The sequence below is a fragment of the Chelonia mydas genome, chromosome 11, assembly GCF_015237465.2.
Source record: "Chelonia mydas isolate rCheMyd1 chromosome 11, rCheMyd1.pri.v2, whole genome shotgun sequence".
NCBI lineage: Eukaryota > Metazoa > Chordata > Testudines > Cheloniidae > Chelonia > Chelonia mydas.
The window spans coordinates 66,750,283-66,773,287 of record NC_051251.2 but is presented as its reverse complement, the minus strand read 5'-3'; the positions used below and the strand labels follow the sequence as shown (position 1 = coordinate 66,773,287).

The window sequence follows — 23,005 nt, the reverse complement described above, 5'->3', positions numbered from 1 at the left end:
CGGAGGGAGGGGGGATGGAGTGAGTGGGGGGGTGTAGCCTTGGAGAAGGGGCGGGGCGTCAGGGAAGGGACGAGGCAGAGGCGGGGCAAGGGTGTTCGGTTTTCTACAATCAGAAAGTTGGCAACCCTAGTCCAGACACAAGCCAGTGGCAGAGCCAGGAATGGAAGCCAGGCCTCTCAAATCCCAATCCAGTGACCTATATACTAGGCCATGCTGCTTCTGAAAACAGTGTTCATATTTAACAATGTTGCATCATACTGATTAAAATGAGATCTGTGGTTATCTAATAACCACAGGTGGGAGAAATCTGTGTTTAAACCACAAAGTTTGATGAACTCTTCTCTATGCCCTGAGTTTGAGGGTGTCAGAGCACAGTGCTGGCTCCAAGTCTCTGCAACAATGACAATTCTGCCTGTACCACACTTGCATTTGCAAAATGCTGGTTTGGATCAAGGGCCAGAACTCAATAAATTTGGATTGCCACTGCAATTGCTCACTATTCACCAAAACCATGCATGGCACACTGTCTCTGAAGAAGATCCAAGAGGCCATAGCCCTCTCCTTCAAATCCCTCCTCAAGTCTAGCTTGTCTCATGAGACCTACACAAAACCAGCCAACAAACTGACTAGTTCAAGGGGAAATAGGGGTAATTTTTGCTTGTAGATTTAATCCTCTGCCCCACCCTTCAGATGTTTCTTGTCTTCTTAATCTCTGATTCTGCAATTGACTCAATGCACCTGTGTGGAGCCCCAGGGATGGCAAGAGGGTTCCTCTGCACGGAAGGAATAAATTGCAGGAATGGAGCCTTAAATTGTAAGCTCTCTGGGGAAGAGACTGTGTTTTCCTATATGTGTGGATAATACCTAGTGTGAACAACTGCTGTAGTACAAATAAGAAATAACTAATAGGGACCTAATCCCCTTTCAAACTCATGTTTTCAGAAGTTCTTAATAATTAGTGCAATGGGACAGAGCTGCTCAGAAAACGGGTGTCTTCCATGGAAAGTTTCAACTATCAAAAAAAAAAATGAAAATGCTCAGCCAGCCATAGTGTGATGCTGGTAGATCAGGTGCCAGCCAGCTCATGCCAAATCCCCAAGCCTCCCTGGATACTTACAACTGCACAGCTAAGGCTAAGATTTTGTCATGGTTATTTTTAGTAAAAGTCATGGACAGGTCACGGACAATAAACAAAAATTCACAGAAGCCGTGACCTGTCTCTGACTTTTGCAGCTGCGGCTCCATGGTTTCCCCTGCCACTGTGGTGGCTGGGAGCTGTGTCCTTCCCCTTCTGCGCGCGTGGCAGCTGGAAGCTGCAGCGGGGACCATATTTCCCAGAGAGAAAACAGGACACCACCAGCTACTCACCTGAAGTGTCCCCCTCCCTCTTCCCCGCCCCCCATGCGAGGCTGTTGCCCATTGCTGGAACCCTGAGGAGGGCCCCCTCAGTAGTCTGTCACCTGTCGCTGGAACCTTGCAGGGGGCCACCTGTCGCCTGTCGCTGAAACCCTGCGAGGGCCCTGCTGGCTGCCAGCTCCAGACGCACTCCTGGGTCGGAAGCAGAGAATGTCATGGAGGTCTCTGGAAGTCACAGATTCTGTGACTTCCAGGACCTCCGTGACATAAACATAGACATATGCATATCTGGAAACCGGTCTTGTTTATCTGTGGGTTAGCATTATCAAAACAGATATTAGACGTTACATTGATAAGAATGTGTTTAGACTCTATAAAATGCTTGTAGGATGCTGCATATATTGATCTCACTTATAACTCCATAGCACGTGGCATAAAGTAATACTGAGAGTTTTCTTAACTCCCTCCAGGAAGGAGAAACTGACACTTGAAGCCATCCCGTCAGTGTGATCTCTGGAGTGGAGGGGATATAAATGTCTGACAAGGAGAAACTGACTTTCTCCGATTCTGTCTGGATTCTGAAATGCAAAGATTCCTAAATATAAGCATAGAGATCCCCAAGCTGCTTGACATGGGTTAGTCTCAAAAGACTCTTTGCATTGACAGACTACTATAACTCGGTCACCTTTTGCATCAAAGGCAAACACATTTATGTATATATGCTTGCTTGCTTTAACCTGTAAATAACTCTCATTTCTTTTTCCTAGTGAATAAGCCTTTAGTTTATTACAGATTTGACTACAGGCTTTGTCTTTGGTGTGAGATCAAAGGTACAAGTTGATCTGGGGTAAGTGACTGGTCTCTTGGGACTGGGAGCAATCTGAATATTTTGCGATTTTTTTTGGTGTAAGTGACCACTTATCACTAAGTCCCACTTGCCTGGGGGGCAAGATAGACTGGAGTGACCAGGGGAATGCCTGTGACTCCGTTATAAGTACTGTGGGATTTCATATTTGTTACTGGGTTGGTGAAATCTAATGATAGACCATACTATCAGTCTGGGGTGTTGGCTCTGAGGTAGACACTCACAGCTGTGAGCCTCTCCAGATAGCGTGACCCCTACTATGAAGCTTTTACGGCTTGAGATAGAAAACGTTTGCCTCTTTTGCAGTTCAAGTTGCTTCCAACAACACAGTGTTTCTACTCCTATTCTGTCAATGATCTGCGAACAAAAAGTCTAAAAAGCCACATACTAAAGGTATGAGAGACTGGAGTGGAAATATCTTTGTTACTTAAGCAAGAATGGTTAGAAGTGAGTAATATTATACACGATGCAATAAATGGTTTCCAGGTTCAGTAAACACCAACATTTTGATTCAGTATTTACCTGTTCCCTGAGAATAGATTATTTACTTTTCAACATTATTGTTATTAGAAAGGAAAATGATTTATAATGTTCCTTTTTTATGGTTCTCTTTGAGAATTCAGTCATGCTACAGCCATCACCTCCCTCAGACTTCCTGATGAAGTTCAGGGGTCTAATTAATGACTAAAAAACTGAAAATTGAAGAGCTTGGTAAAGGTTTGGCTGGGATGGGGAAAAATATATGATTAGTCAGATAATGGTCCAGGTTTTGAGTTAGAGGTACAGTGCAAACTTTGGATGTGCTAAAGACAAAACTTAATAGCTGTATTCACTGTGGGTGAGACTGTCATTGGTCTAACCTGGGGGAGCATGTAATTGCCAGTCACAATTGCAGTATGTGTGCTCAGTGGAGCACAGGCATTGCTCCCTTGGAGCATATCACTCCAAAAAGGAAGGGGAGGAGGTAGGGCTATTCCTTAGTCCTCTCTCTTCACATTATTTGGCAACGGAGACAAGGTGCACGCGGGTGAACCATCTCTAGGGTAATCCACCACAAAAATCTTTCGTGCATGGCTCCCTTCTGTAATCTGTTTTGTTCAATGGATCTATGAAGCCACTGGGGAAGGTAGCGAGGTGGTCTGAGTTGCAGAACCATCAACACACAGAAGATATGTAGATCTACATATCTTTCCTCATACCTTAACAGTGAGGTGTCTCTTTTCTCAATGCCTTGTCAAGAGTGAGATTTGGATACGAGCAAACTAGTTGAAGTTATCCAGATAAGACATGGGTGATGCTCGTTATCTAGGGAAAGCATCAGCTGAATACAGTGGGGATAGTATCTACCCATTCTGAAGAGGTTTGACCACCATATGTCCATAAAGATCATACTGATGGGCTATGTCTGGATCCTCAATTACTCCTGGAATACCAGATGACTCTTTTTACATAAACTAAAACCAGCAAGTGCAACCATTTCTCCCTGATGTGCATTGTCATCTATGCTTTTGTCACCTCTAGACTGGACTACTGGAATACACTTCAGGATCTCCCAAGGTACATCTGATACAGCATATGGGAGCCTGCTTGCCAAACTGTCCCAGATTGAGGAAAATTACACAAGTGCGCCAAAAATTTCACTGGCTTCCTATTTGTTTCCATGTGCCATTAAGATGTCGCTATTGAGCTATAAGGGCATGTGTACACTGCATCTGGGAGCAAGTCTCCCAGCCCGGGTCCACCGACTTGTACTAGTGGGGCTCACACTAGCACTCCACAGTAGCTGTGTAGACATAGCAGCTCAGGCTGGAACTTCGGCTCTGAAACCTGTGGGGTGTGTAGAGTGTGCGTGAGGGGCTGGACTTGAGAGTCTAGCCTAAGCCGCAACATCAGAGTAACATCTACACAACTATCTTTAGAGCGCTAGCATGAGTCATGTTAGCACAAGTCTGTGGACCCAGGCTGGGACGCTTGGTCTCGGATGCAGCATAGACATGGCCTAAATGGTTTGAGTACCAACTACCAAAGGCGGGGCATGAACCACAACAAAAGTTGAGAAGAGCTGAGGTACATAAACTAGAAGTCATTAGATTTAAAAGTCCTGTGATACAGTGTGTCCTGGACTCAGATTCATTTCCCTTCTTGGCCTGACAGAACCTGACTGTGAAGAACTTCAGGGGAGGGCGTACAGTCTGCACCCATGATTCTCATTTACACTAAGGCCCCTTTATACTACCAAAGCAGTGCAAAGGGACTTCATGTAAATGACAAACAGGCCTCCTCTAATCAGACATTTGTTACTTTTTGGAGGGATGTATGTTTTATTGCTGAATGCAGGGAAGTTTTTGTCTTGCCTGTTTATCCCCGCTCTACCTACTATCTCTTAAACAACGGTGATATGTCAGCTCCCACCTCTGCTCTGCAAGTAATACCAACCTGGATTGTCCATTTAGAAAATTTTCCAGCAAGCACATTCATGCATTCTCCCATGTGGCTCCTCATGTGGGAGGAGCTCCATATAAACATCTGAAATGCCACTTCATCGTCCTCCTTCAAATCTCTCCTAAAAACTCGCCTTGCAATACTGTCCACAAATAAACTCTCCAATAGTTAGGCAGTGGGTGTGCCATGAGGTCTGCTTACTAAGCTGTATATAATCATTTCATTATTACCTTGGGCTTCCCCTGCCTGTTCATTGTGTCTACCTGTTGCCTTTTGTCTCATAATTAGACGGCAAGCTGTTCAAAAGCAAGGACTGCCTTTTTGTTCTGTGTGTGTATGGTGTGTAACACAATGGGACCCTGATCCCTGATTAGGGCTTCTAGATACTACCACAGTACAAATAACAAATGTTGTACTTTTTTCATTAACTGATATACCTGCACCTAGCGACAATGTGATGGGTATATTTAAACTTACACACACACACACACAAAATTACTAATTGATGACTAATTTATTTTTTTCCTTGCTTCTTCCAATAAAGTGATTAAATTAAAAGCAACCTTTCAGAGATTGCATTTGCAATTCCTTCCATCTTTAATCACTTACTTTGCTTTAATTGCTAAATTAAAAACTATTAAGAAAGCAGCCTACTTCATAATCAATAATTTAATTAGAATTTCAGGGCCAAGAAGACAATGAAAATGTTATTTTTCAGTCAGATCTTTTCCAAGGCCTTTGAAAGAACTTTGCTCCCATTTTGCTTGAAAGTGACATTGGTGACATAAAAATTAATCTCATGGGGATTGCTATATATCATGTACACACACTACAGATATACACTGCCAGTAGGTAAAAAGTTCAACTTCAGGTCAATCCATTTGCTGCCCAGACAGGAATACTGCTTGCTTTTCTCATTCTATTTACAAAGAATCAGTGACATATCAGCACAACTTGACATTACACATTCCAGTAATACCTACTAGAGATACTGCATGTCAGAAGCCACAAGAGCATAAAAACGTACTGACGTCTGCAACTAGATGTGTCTCCTGGCTGTAGCTTAACACGCTTTAAATTATACCTTTCTTAAAAGCTCTGTAATTACCTTTAGTATTTTCTGATGACCTGCAGTAAATGTAAAACTAATACAATGGCTTTTTAATTGATAAGATCTGATTCTTTTGGTAACATATCAGTTTTCTCCCACATTTCCCTCTATGACTTCTATTCCCCATGCAACCCTACATCAGCATCTGTGCTACAACAAAGGGAGGCTTCACACACAGATACAAACTGTGATTTACGCTGCTTCATGCCTGAACTATGACCATCCGTCATCCATAATTATAGGTGAGTTGTCACAGCCATGATTTACAAGATTCAGCCACTCTCAATGGCTGAAATGGCTGGCCCAAAAGTAGCTACCAGACACGTAGGGGAAATTGTTCTGTTATTAGTAATATATGAAAAAGAGGAAGTGAAGTAGGAGCCACTAGAATGGTAGGGAACAGTCAATGTGGTATGTAGCGAGGAGGAAAGGCCTCCCTCAGAGGTGGACGCAGAGGGAAAGCCACAAGCCACCTGATGGGCGAAGCTAGGAGGACCACACCCTGCACGCTGGAAGCAGAGGAGAGGGACAGGAAGAGGAAGTATAAAAGGCCTGCCTAGCAATTCAGTTAAGGAGGAGCTGCCAAAGAAGACAGACACATCTTCCCTGCTGCTGGAGCAGGACGCCAAGGAGAACCGCAGCTGCCCTGAGGGCTTGCGTGAGCTTCCTGAGAGTTCTGCCATTCCCAGTGCTAAGGAGCTGCTACTGCTACTCTTGGCGGTGTACCCTGGGGAGACTGAAGATGACCCCTGGATGCAAGTATGCCTGAGGGGGAGAATAGGAAGCAGCCCAGGGAAACCAGATAACAGTCTGGTTGAGAGCTGGCCTGATACAAAATCAACGTGTTGCGGGCAGATCCCCACTGACCCAGTGGTGGACCACTCCACCACTGTTAGGGCCCTGGGCTGGATGAGGTGGAGTTGGGTGGGCCCGAGTCCCCACTGCAACCCCACCACTGAGGTAGCAGTATTCCCCCTCCTTAGACCAGGAGGCCTGTGCTCCTCGGACACTCCTGCCGGAGCTCCATAGACTCTGCTGGGTGCTCTGGCCCTGCCGGAGCCCCTCAACTGGGCTGGTGCTATCGCTCTGCCTGACTGTAGTCCAGAGCCTTGACTGTTTCCTACCCTGCCCTGTTTAAATGCTGGGCAAATAAACTTCTTCTGCTTTGTCTGGTTGCAGGCCAGAGCCCAGACTGTTTATGGCCACGCCCCACTTGAAGGCCAGGTCCAACTGAGAACCACTAATTCCCCCACCATTTTTCTTCGCTTGGAGACTACTCTAGCAGACCATACTGCAAGGAGGCTGGCCTCCTTAGAGGCTGATGTGGAAGGACAGCCACACCAGTTTACAGGTAGCAGGGAAAGCAGGGAGGGAGACACAGCTTTTGTCTGGTGAACAGGTGAGAAGGAGGCTGCACTAGGAACCTTGAGATGGAGAAGGCAACAGCAAAGCCATAGGCACTTGAAGCAGGGGAGGGTCAGCAGTGAATGGCTTGCTAGATGGGAAATAGGTAGACAGGTAGTCATGCTCCCAAGGAAATATGTGGGCAAGCACAGGGGTAAATGGGAAGTCGCAGGCTAGGAAAGTTGAAGGAGAGAGGAGAGAAGCTGTTGGAAGGCACAGGTCAGATCCTGAGCAGGGCAACGATGCAAGACTAAAATCCACAAATATAAAGTAACATACAGGACCACAGGAGCAGGTGCAGGCAACCTGGAAAATACCTTATTGACAGACTTGAAAACTAGTGAGAGACAATCCACAACTAATTCTTCTGACTCCTCAGCTCTCCCCAAATCCATTCTTCCACCATGCCTTCTGCCCCTGCCCCCAGACCCACTCACCTCCTTGGGTACATCAGCACAAGGATAAAGAACCCACAGCTGGCCCGGGTCAGCTGACTCAGGCCAGTCATTCTTATGACTATACAAACATAAAGCTTCGCTTTTGTGGTTTATGACACTACCAGAACTTCTTCATGGAATTATAACCCAATAATTCACAGCAGCTTGTTATTTATTCCGTATTTCATTGTGACTCAGAAGTTCCCTTGCACATCCAAGCCAGGGATTAAAAACACAAGACCTATTATTTACAAGCGAAGAACAAAATAAAAAATAAAATATATTTGTTACTAGTTAATTCTTCATACTATGAATTGGACCCTATTTCTAGCAGAAAGCTTCAATGATAGTAAGAGGATAAACCTTTTATGGAAGTCTTGGTCTTCAAAACTGAAAACTTCAATCTTTGACCAGGTTTTAGAGAGGTCAGACTTGAATAATGTACATAAACTGTCACAGATTTTAAAAATAACCTGTTTTCTTAGAAAATGTACATCACTCAGATCTTGAGTACAATCCTCATGAGTTCAGATGGGCCCAAATCAAACTGACAACTCCAAATAGCCTCAATATTTTGAGGAATTATTATCTAGATCCTAATCTGCATCTTAATTTTCTGGCTCAGGCATATCTCATGATGTAATTCACACAGATGCAGATCCACCAGTGCCACTTGATTTGCCTTCTCTAATGGTTAGTCACCTTTTGGTTGCTCTAGGTTTAGCTGGCTCAGGCAGCTGTACTTTAAGGTCTATGTGCCAGCTTTACTGAACTTGGCCTATGAACATCAACTCCAACAAGTCAAATGAATGTAGAGGGTAGTAATAAATTTGCAGAGAGGACAGCATCCCAGCACACAGGAAATAGTATCCTGAAGCTCCCAATACCCAAAGGTAACATGGCCAGTAGGAGATTCTCAGTTAGTATTACAACTATTTAAAATGTTTTATCAAAATCAGTATTTCAAAATGAGGAGTCTAAAAGATAATCTTTGTGTTCCATTGAAAACAAGAGAAAGGGGGTGGATGGTTTAGGGATTATACTCCTGGGGGAATTCTGTGCCACCATGCACGCGTAAAATTCATCTCCCACACAGATTTTTTTTTTTCTCTGCAGAAAATACATTCTGCCAGAGAGGTGCTGCAATTTTGCCTTTCACCTATCAGGGGCTGCTGTGGCTCCAGAACAGAGGGCAGCTGCTCCTGAGTGGGAGCAATCAGCTGCGGATAGGAAAGAGAAGAATCTGGGTTCCTCACAGCACCCTGCCTGTGGGGCAAGGTCAGGAGGCACAGGATATGGGGGGAACAGACAGTGTGGGGCACATGAGGCTGCTGGAGGGGTCACAGACTGGAGTTCAGAAGGACTAGTAGTGGACACACAGGGGATGAATGGGAGTGGGGGTGCAGGGACACCTGCAGATGGGGAGAGGGGTGCAGAGCCACATGTGGGAGGGAGTGGCTGAGTAGGGGTGCAGGGCCACATGGGAAAGGGGAGGGTGTGCAAGGCCACATGGGGGCAGGAAAGAGGGTACAGGGATGGATGGGGGAAGAGGTGTGGCTGAGTGCAGGTGGAAGGACACTTAGGGACAGGGCCAGATTTTCCTGAATGAATAAGAGAGGCTAGGGGTCTGACAGGATCTGCATGGGGGAGGTTCCCTAACAATCCTTTCCCTCCCCAAACAACCTCCAGTTCCATACTTCTCACACCCACACCAAACAACCCGCCAAGTTCATACTCAGGCTCCTTCCCAGCAGTTATTTCCCTCTCCCTCAGCTCCTTCATTACCCAACTCCCCCAAGCCTTTGTACTGATTCTGAGGGGTGTGGGGAATACATTTCTGTATTGTAGTTTTAAATTAATCATTACTCAAAGTTCTGTATTAATATGCATAGTAAGGAATCTATTGATCTAAAAATATTTCCTGAATCTTTTTTGTGGCCTGTATTGTTACAGACATACTTGCTGACAGGTATTTTGAAATAAATTATCAAAATAACTGAAACTGGCATGATTATACTGTGTTATTTTGACAAATAAAATATGCAATATTGTGCACAGAATTTTTATTTTTTGGCGCAGAATTTTTAATTTTTTGGTGAAGAATTCCCCCAAGAGTAGGATTAGTAATTAGGATACATGCTTCAACCCAATTTAACCAAGATTCAGTCAACTAAAAGTCTCAGTTAATTCAGACTCTTTTGTGCCTCTCACGATTTTTATAGCCGAATGACCAGCCTCCAACCCTTCTTCACTATGTTCCAAAGTACATATGGATTGTAGCTTTTTCAAAAATATATGGCTCTTCTGTTCAGCCAGAACCCTGTTTATCCCAGGGTTGCAGAAATCTCCCATAATTTTCAGAGTTGTGTTGTCAAGGCTTTCACGATCGGTACCTGCTGCAATCCGATGACTCAATCTTGCACTGAGAACCACATCGCTGGACACCTTCGCCCATATGAAGAAACACTGAGGTCAGTGAGCTGTGCGGGGGTTGAAGGATTAGGACGCAATGCAGGTCCCCAGTGACTTGAATACATTACCATCTAGCACTTGTTATGTGGCTGTGCGAAATGCAAGGATGAATCAGTCCAGTTCCAGTGTGACGGGACAGATGTCCATACCATAAAAACGTTACACCGTCATAATTGGCACTAATTAGCAATCTCAGCAGACAGCTCAAAAGCTCATACACACAGACACACATCCCGTAATGTTTGCGGCACATTAGTGAGGCAGTACAGGGGGATCTTGTTTTGTTGCAAACCATGCTGCACATGTTCTGTATACAAATTAATGACTTCACTCTCCAGGGCTATGAATCCAGCACCTTTCCCAAGCACTAACATTTTACCAAAAAGAAAGACCTATAACACTATCCAGCATTCTATGTATTTATAATTGTTTTGCTGTTCTACACGGTCTTTCCTTGTACGACCCATGCCCTTTTGTATCTGTATTTTCTGCTGCACATGGTTTTATTTTCTCCTGAACAGTGTGTCGTTCCTGTTCACTGAATGTGGTAACCTGGAAAAACTATGAAGTCTCACTAATAAAACCAACAATCTGGCACATTTGATTTTCATGCACCAGCAACTCTGATCTAGATTCGACTCTCTGTAAAACTTGTATGTTGCATGTTGCAAGTTTACTGCTATACACATTTTGCAGACTTTGTTTTCCAAGCAGGCTGTTTAATTTGCTAAGCAAATGAAAACCTCTATATGCCTGAAAACCTCTATATGCCTGAATTAGAGCTCCATTTTTTAATCCCGCTCCCGTCCCGTCCCACAATACCCATTCCCGCTGGCTTTCGCATTGTTTCTTGCATTTTTTACCCTGCTCCCTACCTCAAAAACCTTAGATCCCACAAATGAGACAGATTCCTCCATGCTATTAAAAAACAAAACAAAAAAAGACTGGTTAATATATTATAAACAGAATTCAGACAATTTTTACCACTAAAAGAATAAAACAAATCTTGCTTAAACCATGTAAAAATCCTGCTAAATCAAATCTCTTTCTAGCTTGTTTTACATTGCTGAAATTCTATTTATGACAAACTGATGGAGATGTTAGAGTTTTCCTGAAAATTACTGCACTCTGGTTTTTTTGCCCATCCAATCCCACCCACAACTAAGTACATTTTATCCCATTCCTACTATTATGGCAATAGGTCCGGTGGGACCCACCGGATCTCAGTCTCGCTGCAGGCCTTTAGCCTGAATCATATTTTCTCCTGATGAAAGGAAGGGCATAAATTGGCACATGCAACAGACCGTGGAGCGTTATTGGTACCAAGTCCAGTCTCAAGATATTCCAGCCATTCTGCAGAGATATGTCAATGTACCCCCAAGTTGATGTCCTCTTCTCAGTGCCCCCTCACAGCGAGGAAGCAGCCTCCCTTTGAAATTTACAGTAGTGCTGTTGTCTGGGTTAGGTAACAGGAAACTACATGAAGGCAAGTTTTCAGTAACATGGTTAAATAACATCCATCCTTGCTAACCCATCTAGTCTGGAAACTGAGGGACTATGATCCTGGGTCCACAGGCTCAAAATGTATTTCTTTATTATAAATTTGGAGCTCTTCTATCAGCAGGACAAAATACTGATTTTCCCAGACGCTGGTTCAAGCACAGAACTTGGCTGGGAGATAGTTTTAATTTTCAATTACAAAGATCAGAGTTGTTTTATGTATGCTGGATATTAACAAATATTCAATAATCAGCTAAGTTCTGTATTTTCAATTGGCTTTGTCTCTGTCTTTTTTCTATAAAACAAGTGGTAATTGGGCAAAAGCAGGCAGAACAGGTTTCTGCTTTTTTTCAGCTGCCTAACTAGAGGAAGAATGGGAAAAACACAGCATAAATTTATCAGAGACAATCCACCCTACTCTGAGAAAACACTATTCTTATAAAAGAGGGGCTGGGTTTCTTCTTTCCCCTAAATTCTCATGGATTATTTATCTTCTTCCCTCTATTTCCAGAGCAGACCGAGAATACAGGAGTAAGAAGATCTGACCCCATGGCCACCCTATTACTAATTTTTAAACACTAGAAGAAGGGTTTTAGATAACCCCTGTTCACCCTTTTTCCCTCCCCCCCTTTAGTTCTCATCACTTTCTGATTTCTTCCTTTTTCTTTGTCTCTGAAAGTGAATGAAACATGGCCCTTCAGCACATGCTTGTGGGCTGTCCTGCCCTATTATGTATAGCATGGTGCCTTCAGCGGCATGAATCATTCTAACCAGTGTAGAGAAAGAGATATGCCCATGGAAGAGAGGGAAGCATGTTGTCCCTGCACACTTTCCTCGTTCTGTGAGCCAGGATCCTGAGGGAGTGATTTAGCCCTACAATTTCATATGGAGTTCCTTCTTGGGGTGGTGTGCCTCTCTTTGGGGTGAACAGCCAGATTCCTCTCATGCTTCTCCTGGTCATGAGTCAGCTGGTGGGTCCTATTTTGGAGGTCAGTATATAGCTCTCAGTCAACATCACTGCTTTCTACAGTCACAGTGTCTCCTGTCAATATTGTACCACCCACTCCCATACTCCAGGTGGGAGGATCTGGAGAAATTGCTGAAGGTGCAACAAGACCAGGAGAAGAAGAATAACAAGGGGGCCTGTATCCTAGAGTTCCAACCAGGGAACTGACTGTTACTTCTGCTACCTACCTCTGAATTCAATCTGTTGGCCCTTGGCAAGGGCGCTTTGAAATAGCAAGAATAGTCAGGACTGTAGACTACAAAGTTTGCCAGCTGGGAAGAGGAGAGCCACCCAAATATATCATGTCAACTTAGGGAAAGTGTGGAAAGAATGAGAGGGGGTCTTCATCACTCCATTATCCTCTGAGACCAAACTCAGCCCCTGTGCCATGATGGTTCCCCAGTCAGGGACCGTATCAATCGGGGAAGGCTTATAACCTGACCAGGAACAACAGACACACAAACTCATCAACACATCCCCCTCTATGCTTTTGGCAACAGCAGGACAGATGCACCAAGTGTTCCACTGTATAGAGACTGAGTCTGGCCAGAAAGTCTATGACCATTACCCAGAAAACTGTGGCCGACTGTGTGACAAGAGCTACAGAACATGTTGGCCATGAGAGTTGTTGAGGAGTCACACAATGAGTGGCGAAGTCCAAGAGCTCTCGCCCAAACAGAACCCTGCACAGACTTTCAAAAAATGAATGCAATATTCTAGTTCGACACCTATCCCATGCTGTAGGTTAATGAATTGCTAGAGAGGCTGGAGGCTGCCAGGTACATATCCACCCTTGACCTAACCAAAGGGTACTGGCAGATTCTTCCTTGTCCCCAAATTCAGGACAAAGACAGCTTTCTTTATGGTCCTCGTCAGTTTAGAATCATGCCCTTTCGGCTGCCTGGGGCCATGGCTATGTTCCAGAGGTTAATGGATCTCGTATTGCGCCAACATACGTGGCCACTTATATTGACAATATTGTCATCTACAGCTGGGCCTGTAACTATCCCATAAAACAACTCACAGAGCTCCTACAGGCACTCCAAGAGGCCAAGCTGACAGCTAACCTGGCTAAATGTTGATTAGCCAACCAGGAAGTGAGCTACCTGGGATACACTGTGGGCAGGGGAGGCTTATGCCCATTAGTAGGGAAGATAAAAGCCTTGGCAGAATGCCCTATCCCCTCTATGAAGAAACAAATATGCTTATTCCTGTGGCTAGTGGGTATTATAGGCAGTTCATACCAACTTTGCCACAATAGCTGCACCCTTAACAGAGCTACTAAAACAGGGGTGGGCAAACTATGGCCCATGGGCCGGATCCAGCCCCTCGTGGCTTTGGATCTGGCCCACGGGATTGCCACCACCGGGGGCTCCGTGCTGCTCCGGGAAGCGGCCACACCATGTCCTTGCAGCCCCTAGGGGTGGAGGTGGGGGTGGAGCGGCAGAGAGCTCCGCACGCTGCTCTTGCCTGTGGGTACCTCCCCCAAAGCTCCCATTGGCCAGGAACGGGTTACCGTGGCCAATGGGAGCTTCGGGGGAGGTACCCACAGGCAAGGGAAACACGCGGAGCCCTCTGCACCCCGCCCCACCCCCAGGGGCCGCGCAGGGATGTGGTGCCGGCCGCTTCCCAGAGTGGCACAGTGCAGGGCCGGGGCTGGGGCAGGCAGGCAGGGAGCCTGCCCTGGCCCCAATGCACGCCACTGCCACCCCAGAGCCGCTCCAGCTAAGCAGCGCCGGGCCAGAGCCTGAACCCCTCCTGCACTCCGCACCTCAGCTCCCTGCCCTGAGCCCCCTGCCGCATCCCGCACCCCTCCTGCACCCTAACCCCCTTCCGTGAGTCCCCTCATACGTCCCGCACCCCTCCTCTGCCCCAACCCCTTGCCCTGAGCCCCTTCCTGCACACCGCACCCCCTCCCACACCCCCCACCCCAACCCCCTGCCCCAGCCCTGCAAGCAATTTCCCCACCCAGATGTGGCCTTCAGGCCAAAAAGTTTGCCCACCTCTGTACTAAAGGGTACCTCACTCAGGAAGATCTGGCAGACCAAGGCCAGCGACAAAGCCTTCCACATGCTAAAAAAACAGCTGGTCTAGGAACCCTTTTTATTTCATCCAGACTCTTCAAAACCTTTTATTTTACAAAAGGATGTGACGGACGTTGGTCTTGGATGTGTACTATCACAAGAAGTAGAGGGAGAGGAGCATCCCGTCCTATATCTTTGAAGGTAGCTATTTCCCTGAGAAGCCGCCTATTCAGTGATAGAGAGGGAGGCTCTAATGCTAACACGGGCTGATGATGCCTTGAATTGCTACCTGTGGGACCAACCACCCCAGCTAGTGATGGATCACATGTCCCTACGATGGCTACAATCCATGAAGGACCACAACCACCAAGTCATGTGGTGGTATATGTCCCTCAACCATACTGCTTTCAAGTACAAATGGTAAAGATCATAAAAATGCAGATTTCTTTTCCTGAGATGGGGGTGGTGGTGTGGTGGGGGGCTGTCAACATAAGCAGACCAGTGACTCTGAAATGGAAGGGGACAGTTTCTGATGGGCTATGCAGGGCCCACACTGAACCAAGTCAGGGAATAGGGCAGTACTGGTCTAGGGACCATCCCTCAACAGGTGCAGGACACAATTTAAAAGGATGCTGGTACCCAGGAAAAAGGGGAAGGAGCTGCAAGGAGGATGATGCTGAGAGCTGTGCCAGGAGTGGCAACAGTTTGTGAGGGCTACTCTAGGATCAGGGACTTGGATTTCCCACCACCTCTTCTTGGGAGTTGAAAGCCCTAAGAGAGATTGGCTGAACAGTACACGAAGAGACCAAGGAGAGTCTGCTAAGCCTGTGATGGTGCCCAAACCTGAGGCGCTCCAGACTGGAACAAAGTGACAGAGGGAAAACAAAATTTGGGATAGCTCAATGACTGGGCTGGGCACTTTGATAAACCCCTAGGGTCGTGGGTCAGGACCCAGTGGAGTGGGAGGGCCTGGGTCCCTCTACCTTGCCACCCTGCTTTTCTGTAATGGCAGAACCTCTTGGGGAGCAACTGGAGCATGCGAGGGTGATGAAGCCACAGCCAGGGTCCCCTCTGGGATGACTAGGTCAGCAGAAACTGTAAGGCCACAACCTGAGCGCCAGGCCAGCTGGTCATTAGGCCTTCCAGCTATAGGTTCTAAGAAAGTGAGTTAGCATTAATGGAAGTTATTTGATGCTATCAAAGCAGAAGAGTAAGTGTTTTGGACAAGCTCATCCAGTTTTCTTCCTCTTCTCCTGTTATTGATGCCTGCATTATTCATCAAAGACACCACACTACTTCAGAGCTTTCAGCTTTTAACTGTGCTCTTCAGTCCACAAATTAAGTCATTGGTAAGGTTTGATGTATAGATTTTGAACACAAGCTTGGCCACTGTTATGCTGAGCTATTTTACCAATATTTAAGTAATTTTTAACCCAAACAATAAAAATCGGACACGCTTGCTGTCTTCCTATTTGAATTCCAGGGACGTTAGCTTCACAGCAGGATAGAAATGGCATCACCTGTGTTATTATTCTAGCATTCTGCTGCAGAACAGTATGGAAGAATAAAAAGCATGTTTGAAATTGGTAGACTACACTGCAAAATAAGTGACAAAGTCTGAAAGCAATCATGGATAATGACATAAATTGTACTACACACAACTGAATTACAGTGGTTGCCACTGAAAAGTCAACATTTGCCAACAATAACTACAGAATGATATCTGAGTTACCTAGTATTTCCCTGTAGTTAGAATAAAAAATAAGCACAGTATGGCCCTAATTCTGTAAAGAGTTACGTATGTATTTAATTTTACACGAGTGTCCCACTGAAGAGAATGGAATTATTCAGATGGGTAATGCTAAGCATATGTGTAAGTTTTTGCAAGATCATACCACGGTGTGTTACTATTAGTAAATGTTAACTTTTTAATGACAACTACTATTACATACCTGTTACAGAATGTGAAATCGCTAGTTACAGAATATGACAATTGTTTTGCCTCAGACAGTACTAAATCAAATATGACTTCACACATATAGACAAATCCATGTTCTGATTTTTTGTTTGTTTTATTTTTATCCAATTTTTTGAAAATTCAGTGTACATGCAGGCTGAGATGACTGAATATTTGGATTTGTGTTTATTTTCTTCAAACAAATTTGACTAGCACTGGAAATTACTCATCAGAATGTGAGAAATACAGATGAATGGCAGCCATCTTATCTTGGACAGAACTAACCATGCAGGTGAACTGTGCTTTAGGGGATTGTGAGTCTCTCATGTTCCGTACATTTAACATTCGATACACATTGCAATTCCCACAAAGAGAAGATGTTTACTCTGATGTGACAGCATAAAAATATTCTGCTGAAAAACCAGAATGCTTGTATTTCTATGAAACTGGCAAAAAGAAAGAAAAAAATTCAGCACCTTTGCTTGGCATGAAAATCTTCAGCTTTACTGCCAATAGATTCCACCACTGAATTGTGCCCACACTTGTAATCCAGTGGGAATTTGGCCCAGTGTTAGGATGCTTCCAATTCAAACTTAACAACAGGTTGTGTTTCCTTCCAAAACATTTGGAAAGTTCCATGATCATCTAAATCTTATTTACCCTTTCATAATCTTATTTCCCTGAAAACAACATACTACTTATTTAATGAAAGCATCATGGATATTTCTTCAACCTGTTGAAACAAACCATGCATGCTATCAGAAAAAAAAATGCAAATTTAATTCATTTCCAAACTCTGCAAGATGTTTTATAGGTTCAGCTTTGTGATTATAAAGATTTATTTTCCATTCTCCTCCAAAATTCAAAGCTGATGTGTCCATTTGACTTAGACAGAATTGACGTGCTGTTCTTTGCCTCCATTATGTTTTATAATAGAGAGTTGACTTAGGCTAATGATTTAAGAGCAGGATATGATTAATAATGCGAATAGAAGCTTTAAACCCAACTAATAGGAAAATAAACCAGTGTATAATTTTCATGTTTCATTAAAGAACATTTTTAGATGTATGCCTTAATACTAATTGATCCCAGAGAGGTGGGGAAATGCATTGTTCCAGTCTGACTAATGTGACTAAACTGCTTTTCGTGTTTCTGGAAGAGACCATTAGTATAACCTGATCATTCAGTATTTGAGAAAGAAACAAGGTGTTCATGATGAATGAGTCACTTAAGTGCTATCCAAATATGAGCAATTTATTTGAGATTTGCAAGATATCCCAAGGGACACAAGTAGAATAAACACGAAAACAATTTTAAACAGATACTGTGTTTTGGACAAAGATCTTTTCTACAGTAGAAAGCTATCCATTCTTGAAAACCAGTGCAGGTGAATGAATACTGAAAAGGGTTTAATTCCAAGTTTAGTAAAGGGCAAACCATGGTAAGCACTGTATCAGAAACTGACTAATTTTTATAGACTCATAGAACTGGAACAGACCTCAAGAGGTCTTCTAGTCCAGTCCCCTGCACTGAAGGCAGGACTAAGTATTATCTAGACCATTCCTGACAAGTGTTTGTCCAACCTGCTCTTAAAAATCTCCAATCTCCAGAGATTCCACAACCTCCCTGGGCAATTTATTCCAGTGCTTAAGCACCCTGACAGTTAGGAAGTTTTTCTTAATGTCCAAACTAAACTGCCCTTGCTGCAATTTAAGCCCATTGCTTCTTGTCCTATCCTCAGAGGTTAGGAAGAACAATTTTTCTCTCTCTCCTCCTTGTAACAACCTTATATGTACTTGAAAACTGTTATCATAGACTATCAATGTTGGAAGGGACCTCAGGAGGTCATCTAGTCCAACCCCCTGCTCAAAGCAGGACCGATCCCCAATTAAATCATCCCAGCCAGGGCTTTGTCAAGCCTGACCTTAAAAATTCTAAGGAAGGAGATTCCACCACTTCCCTAGGTAACGCATTCCAGTGTTTCACCACCCTCCTAGTGAAAAAGTTTTTCCTAATATCCAACCTAAATCTCCCCCACTGCAACTTGAGACCATTACTCCTTGTTTTGTCATCTGCTACCACTGAGAACAGTCTAGAGCCATTCTCTTTGGAACCCCCTTTCAGGTAGTTGAAAGCAGCTATCAAATCCCCCCTCATTCTTCTCTTCCGTAGACTAAACATCCCCAGTTCCCTCAGCCTCTCCTCATAAGTCATGTGTTCCAGTCCCCTAATCATTTTTGTTGCCCTCTGCTGGACTCTTTCCAATTTTTCCACATCCTTTTTGTAGTGTGGGGCCCAAAACTGGACACAGTACTCCAGATGAGGCCTCACCAGTGTCGAATAGAGGGGAACGATCACGTCCCTCGATCTGTTGGCAATGCCCCTACTTATACAGCCCAAAATGCCATTGGCCTTCTTGGCAACAAGAGCACACTGTTGACTCATATCCAGCTTCTCATCCACTGTAACCCCTAGGTCCTTTTCTGCAGAACTGCTGCCGAGCCATTCGGTTCCTAGTCTGTAGCGGTGCATGGGATTCTTCCGTCCTAAGCCCAATCCTCCAATTTGTCTAGGTCCCTCTGTATCCTATCCCTACTCTGCAGCGTATCTACCTCTCCTCCCAGTTTAGTGTCATCTGCAAACTTGCTGAGGGTGCAATCCACACCATCCTCCAGATCATTTATGAAGATATTGAACAAAACCGGCCACAGGACCGACCCTTGGGGCACTCCACTTGATACTGGCTGCCAACTAGACATGGAGCCATTGATCACTACCCGTTGAGCCTGACAATCTAGCCAGCTTTCTATCCACCTTATAGTTATCATGTCCCCCCTCAGTCTTCTCTTCTCCCGACTAAACAAACCCAGGTTTTTTTTCAATTTTCTGTCATAGGTCATGTTTTCTAGACCTTTAATAATTTTTGCTGCTCTTTTCTGGACATTCTCCAGTTTGTCCCCATCTTTCCTGAAATGTGGTGCCCAGAACACAATACTCCAGTTGAGGCCTAATCAGTGCGGAGTAGAATGGAAGAATTACTTCTTGTGTCTTGCTTACAACACTCCTACTAATGCAGCCAAGAATGTTTGCTTTTTTTGCAACAGTGTTACACTTTTGCCTCATATTTAGCTTGTGATTCACTTTGACCCCCAGATCCCCTTCTGCAGTACTCCATCCTAGGCAGTCATTTCCCATTTTGTATGTGTGCAACTGATTGTTTCTTCCTAAATGGAGTACTTTGCATTTGTCCTTATTGAATTTCATCCTATTTACTTTAGACCATTTCTCCGGTTTGTCCAGATCATTTTAAATTACAGTCCTATCCTCCCAAGCACTTGCAACCCCTCCCAGCTACATATTGTCAGCAATCTTTACATGCATACTTTCTATGCCATTAGCTAAATCTTGAAGATATTGAACAGAACTGGACCCAGAATTGGTCCCTGTGGGACCCCACTTGATATGCCCTTCCAGCTTGACTGTGAACTACTGATAACTACTCTCTGGGAATGGTTTTCCAATCAGTTATGCACCCATCTTATAGTAGCTACATCTAGATAGTATTTCCCTAGTTTGTTTATGAGACAGTCATGTGGGAAAGTATCAAAAGCCTTATTAAAGTCAAGATATACCACATCTACTGCTTCCCCCCATCCACAAGGCTTGTTACCCTGTCAAAGAAAGCTATTAGGTTGGTTTGACACGATTTGTTCTTGACAAATCCATGCTGGCTGTTACTTATCACCTTCTTATCTTCTAGGTGTCTGTAAATTGATTGCTTAATTATTTGCTCCATTAACTTTCTGGGCACTGAAGTTAAGCTGACTGGTCTAGGTTGTCCTTATTCCCATTTTGTTCAAGAACAAATAAGTGTCCTGATTCTCATTTTGTTAGTGAAAAAAGCAATATTGGTGAGATTTCGGTGATAATGTGTTCGGCATTAAGTTATGGTAAAAAAAGGTATTTTAATATAAATAAAGTTCTTTTTTCCAATTAAGTTTTAACTTTATTTTTGTATTTCAATATTCACTCTCTTTTTGAGTTGTTCATTCTTCTATCAAACTTCCTCAGAAACTATCTTCCATATCTAAGAACAATGAGTCTTGTCTGACTTCATTTTAACTTGTTGTGCTTAATGTTCATGATTCTTATTAAATGACCTTCTATCCTGTCTGTTTCTATGATCCATAAATAGAAAGTGGCTAATTAACTTCAGAGTATTCCACTGTCCCCTTCACGAGAACTTCTCTCTCACATCTAATATTTGCATAACTATTACAGCAATGACTTTTTCTCCCTTCTTCGCATAGTTCTCCCCCACTTTACTTTTATAATTACTTTTCATACCAACATGATCTTCCACATTCTGTGTATATTCGATATTTTGGTTGCTTTATGCTGCTAGAGTGGTGCAAAGGGGCCATAATACCAGTTCAACAGGCTAGTCGAGAATTCCCACAGTGTAGGAGGAATACCATGGTGATGGATGTTCTCTCTGCTTTTTGGCCCAGTCCTTTCAGTATTACCATGGGAGATGGAAATCTGTCCCTCTTATTTTATTCCTAAGTGAACTTTTATTATTACATTCTTTATCAATTAGGATTAGACATTTAAATTGTGGTGTTGATTGAAAGCAACAGAGATCAAGAGGTTGTAATGTACCAAGCATCATGCATCATTCTGTACTGTATACACTGTGTGAATGCCTATCATTCCAGGTGTTTATTCACATAGGAAAAAGTGAGGCTAGGGAACAATGAGATGGAGAGATGTATATTTTCAGCCAGTACCCACAGTGATATATTCCCTTTCTTAAGAGAATGACCCATAACTCATGAGAGGTCAGCAGTGAGTTATGAAGGTCATTCCCTCAAAAAGAAAACATATTAGACCTACACACTATTGTGTCCTCTATTCCTCCTCACCCCCCAACCATTTTTCACTGGTAAATTTTCTTTATAAATAATTTAAAGTCAATTTTAATGCTTATGAAAGGTACCATACAGAGCTCACTGACAACTGTTCTATTTGCAGAATAAATACACTGTCGCTGTAGCAGGGCAGTCTTCCACACACAGCCTTACCATTGTTTTCAACTCCATTCTGCAGGGGGCAGTTATAAGGCTGGGATTCATCCCTCAGCCTTTCTGCTAAGAATGCCAATAAGGACAACAATTAACGCTAACAGTGATATTGATATCTGCGTATTAGCAAATGTACTTAGATGAACAACGCATTTCAGAGGTCCCCCAAAGAGCTGTTACGTGGTGATAACTTTTTGGTCAGTATATAATACCTGAAGATGAAAGGCTCTGTGTTCTACTACCAAGTCCCCTGACAACACATTTGTTGATTTTCTGCACCAGCTTTCACTCCTCTTTTCATTAATCAACCATTGTATTTGCACAGTGCCACTAACTTCCGTATATTCAGAAAGAGTCCAAAACCACATATTACTCACTGTTCTGGCATCCCAGAGAGATAGGGTCTTGTCTGCAGAGCTGGTGAGAATGGTGTTGGAGAATGGAAGAAACTCTATACTATTGACCGAATCCTTATGTCCACGCAAGGTGTATCTGCATCTCTCACTATAAAAGAAAACAATGACAGAAATATAACTCTTGCCATTAAAGAGAATCAGCAGTCTAGAAGACAATGGCAGTAAAAGAGAATCCGATTTCAAATGAAGTTAATTGTCTCAGTTACTATTTTCAGAGAAGTTAGTACACAGGGGAAAGTTTATTGCATAGGCTAAAACAACCATCATCAAAAGGTTCCCTATGCTTTCTGTAGAGTTATTTGAACTTTTGAAAGGTTGAGCAGTACCCACTGCATTGGAGAGAAAAAGAATAAAGATCAAAAGCAATAAGTTACCACCTTACTAATATTCCAGAGATCATTTATACAAACTATGGCTAGACAATGACAAAAGGTTAAAACACTAGGCATGTTGAGTCTTGAGAAAAGAAGACTGAGGAGAAACTGATAACCATCGTCATATATGTTAATGGCTGTTGTAAAAAGGACTGTGATACAGCATGGTCAGAGGGCAGCAGGAGAGTGGTTTTATTTTTTCGAAGCAAAAAAAGGCGTTTTTATTTGCATAACACACTTACAAAACAAAAACAACAGCATATGCAATGTGTAACACAGCAACCAATCACAATTGTTTTCTCATTAGCTTCAGGGGAGGGAAGTGTTCAAGCTTGCCTGGGCCCAGAGCGGGGGGCTTCCTCGACTCTCGTGGTCTTCCACCCTTCCGAGTTACCTGGTGGCCCAGAGTGAGGGGGCTTCATTGACTCTCAAGGTCTGCCACCCCCTCGAGTTACATGGCGCCACGCCCAGTGTCACCAACAATTCCCTCCTCTGAAAGTATCCAACAAGAGGGGCAGGCTGTGGACAATCTGGGGGGGGGGCACGTGCACCCACGT

At 43.8% G+C, this 23,005-nt stretch overlaps 1 protein-coding gene across 5 annotated transcripts in view; it reads right to left on the bottom strand.

The window, feature by feature from the left end:
- SPAG16 (sperm associated antigen 16) overlaps positions 1 to 23,005 on the bottom strand; it is a 710,758-nt gene that overhangs the window by 213,393 nt on the left and 474,360 nt on the right. For all 5 annotated transcript variants that reach the window (XM_043524952.1, XM_043524954.1, XM_037912653.2 and 2 more), the window contains one exon: positions 22,036 to 22,162. In XM_043524952.1, coding sequence (XP_043380887.1) covers positions 22,036 to 22,162 — 127 coding nt within the window. The remainder of the gene's footprint in view (positions 1 to 22,035; positions 22,163 to 23,005) is intronic.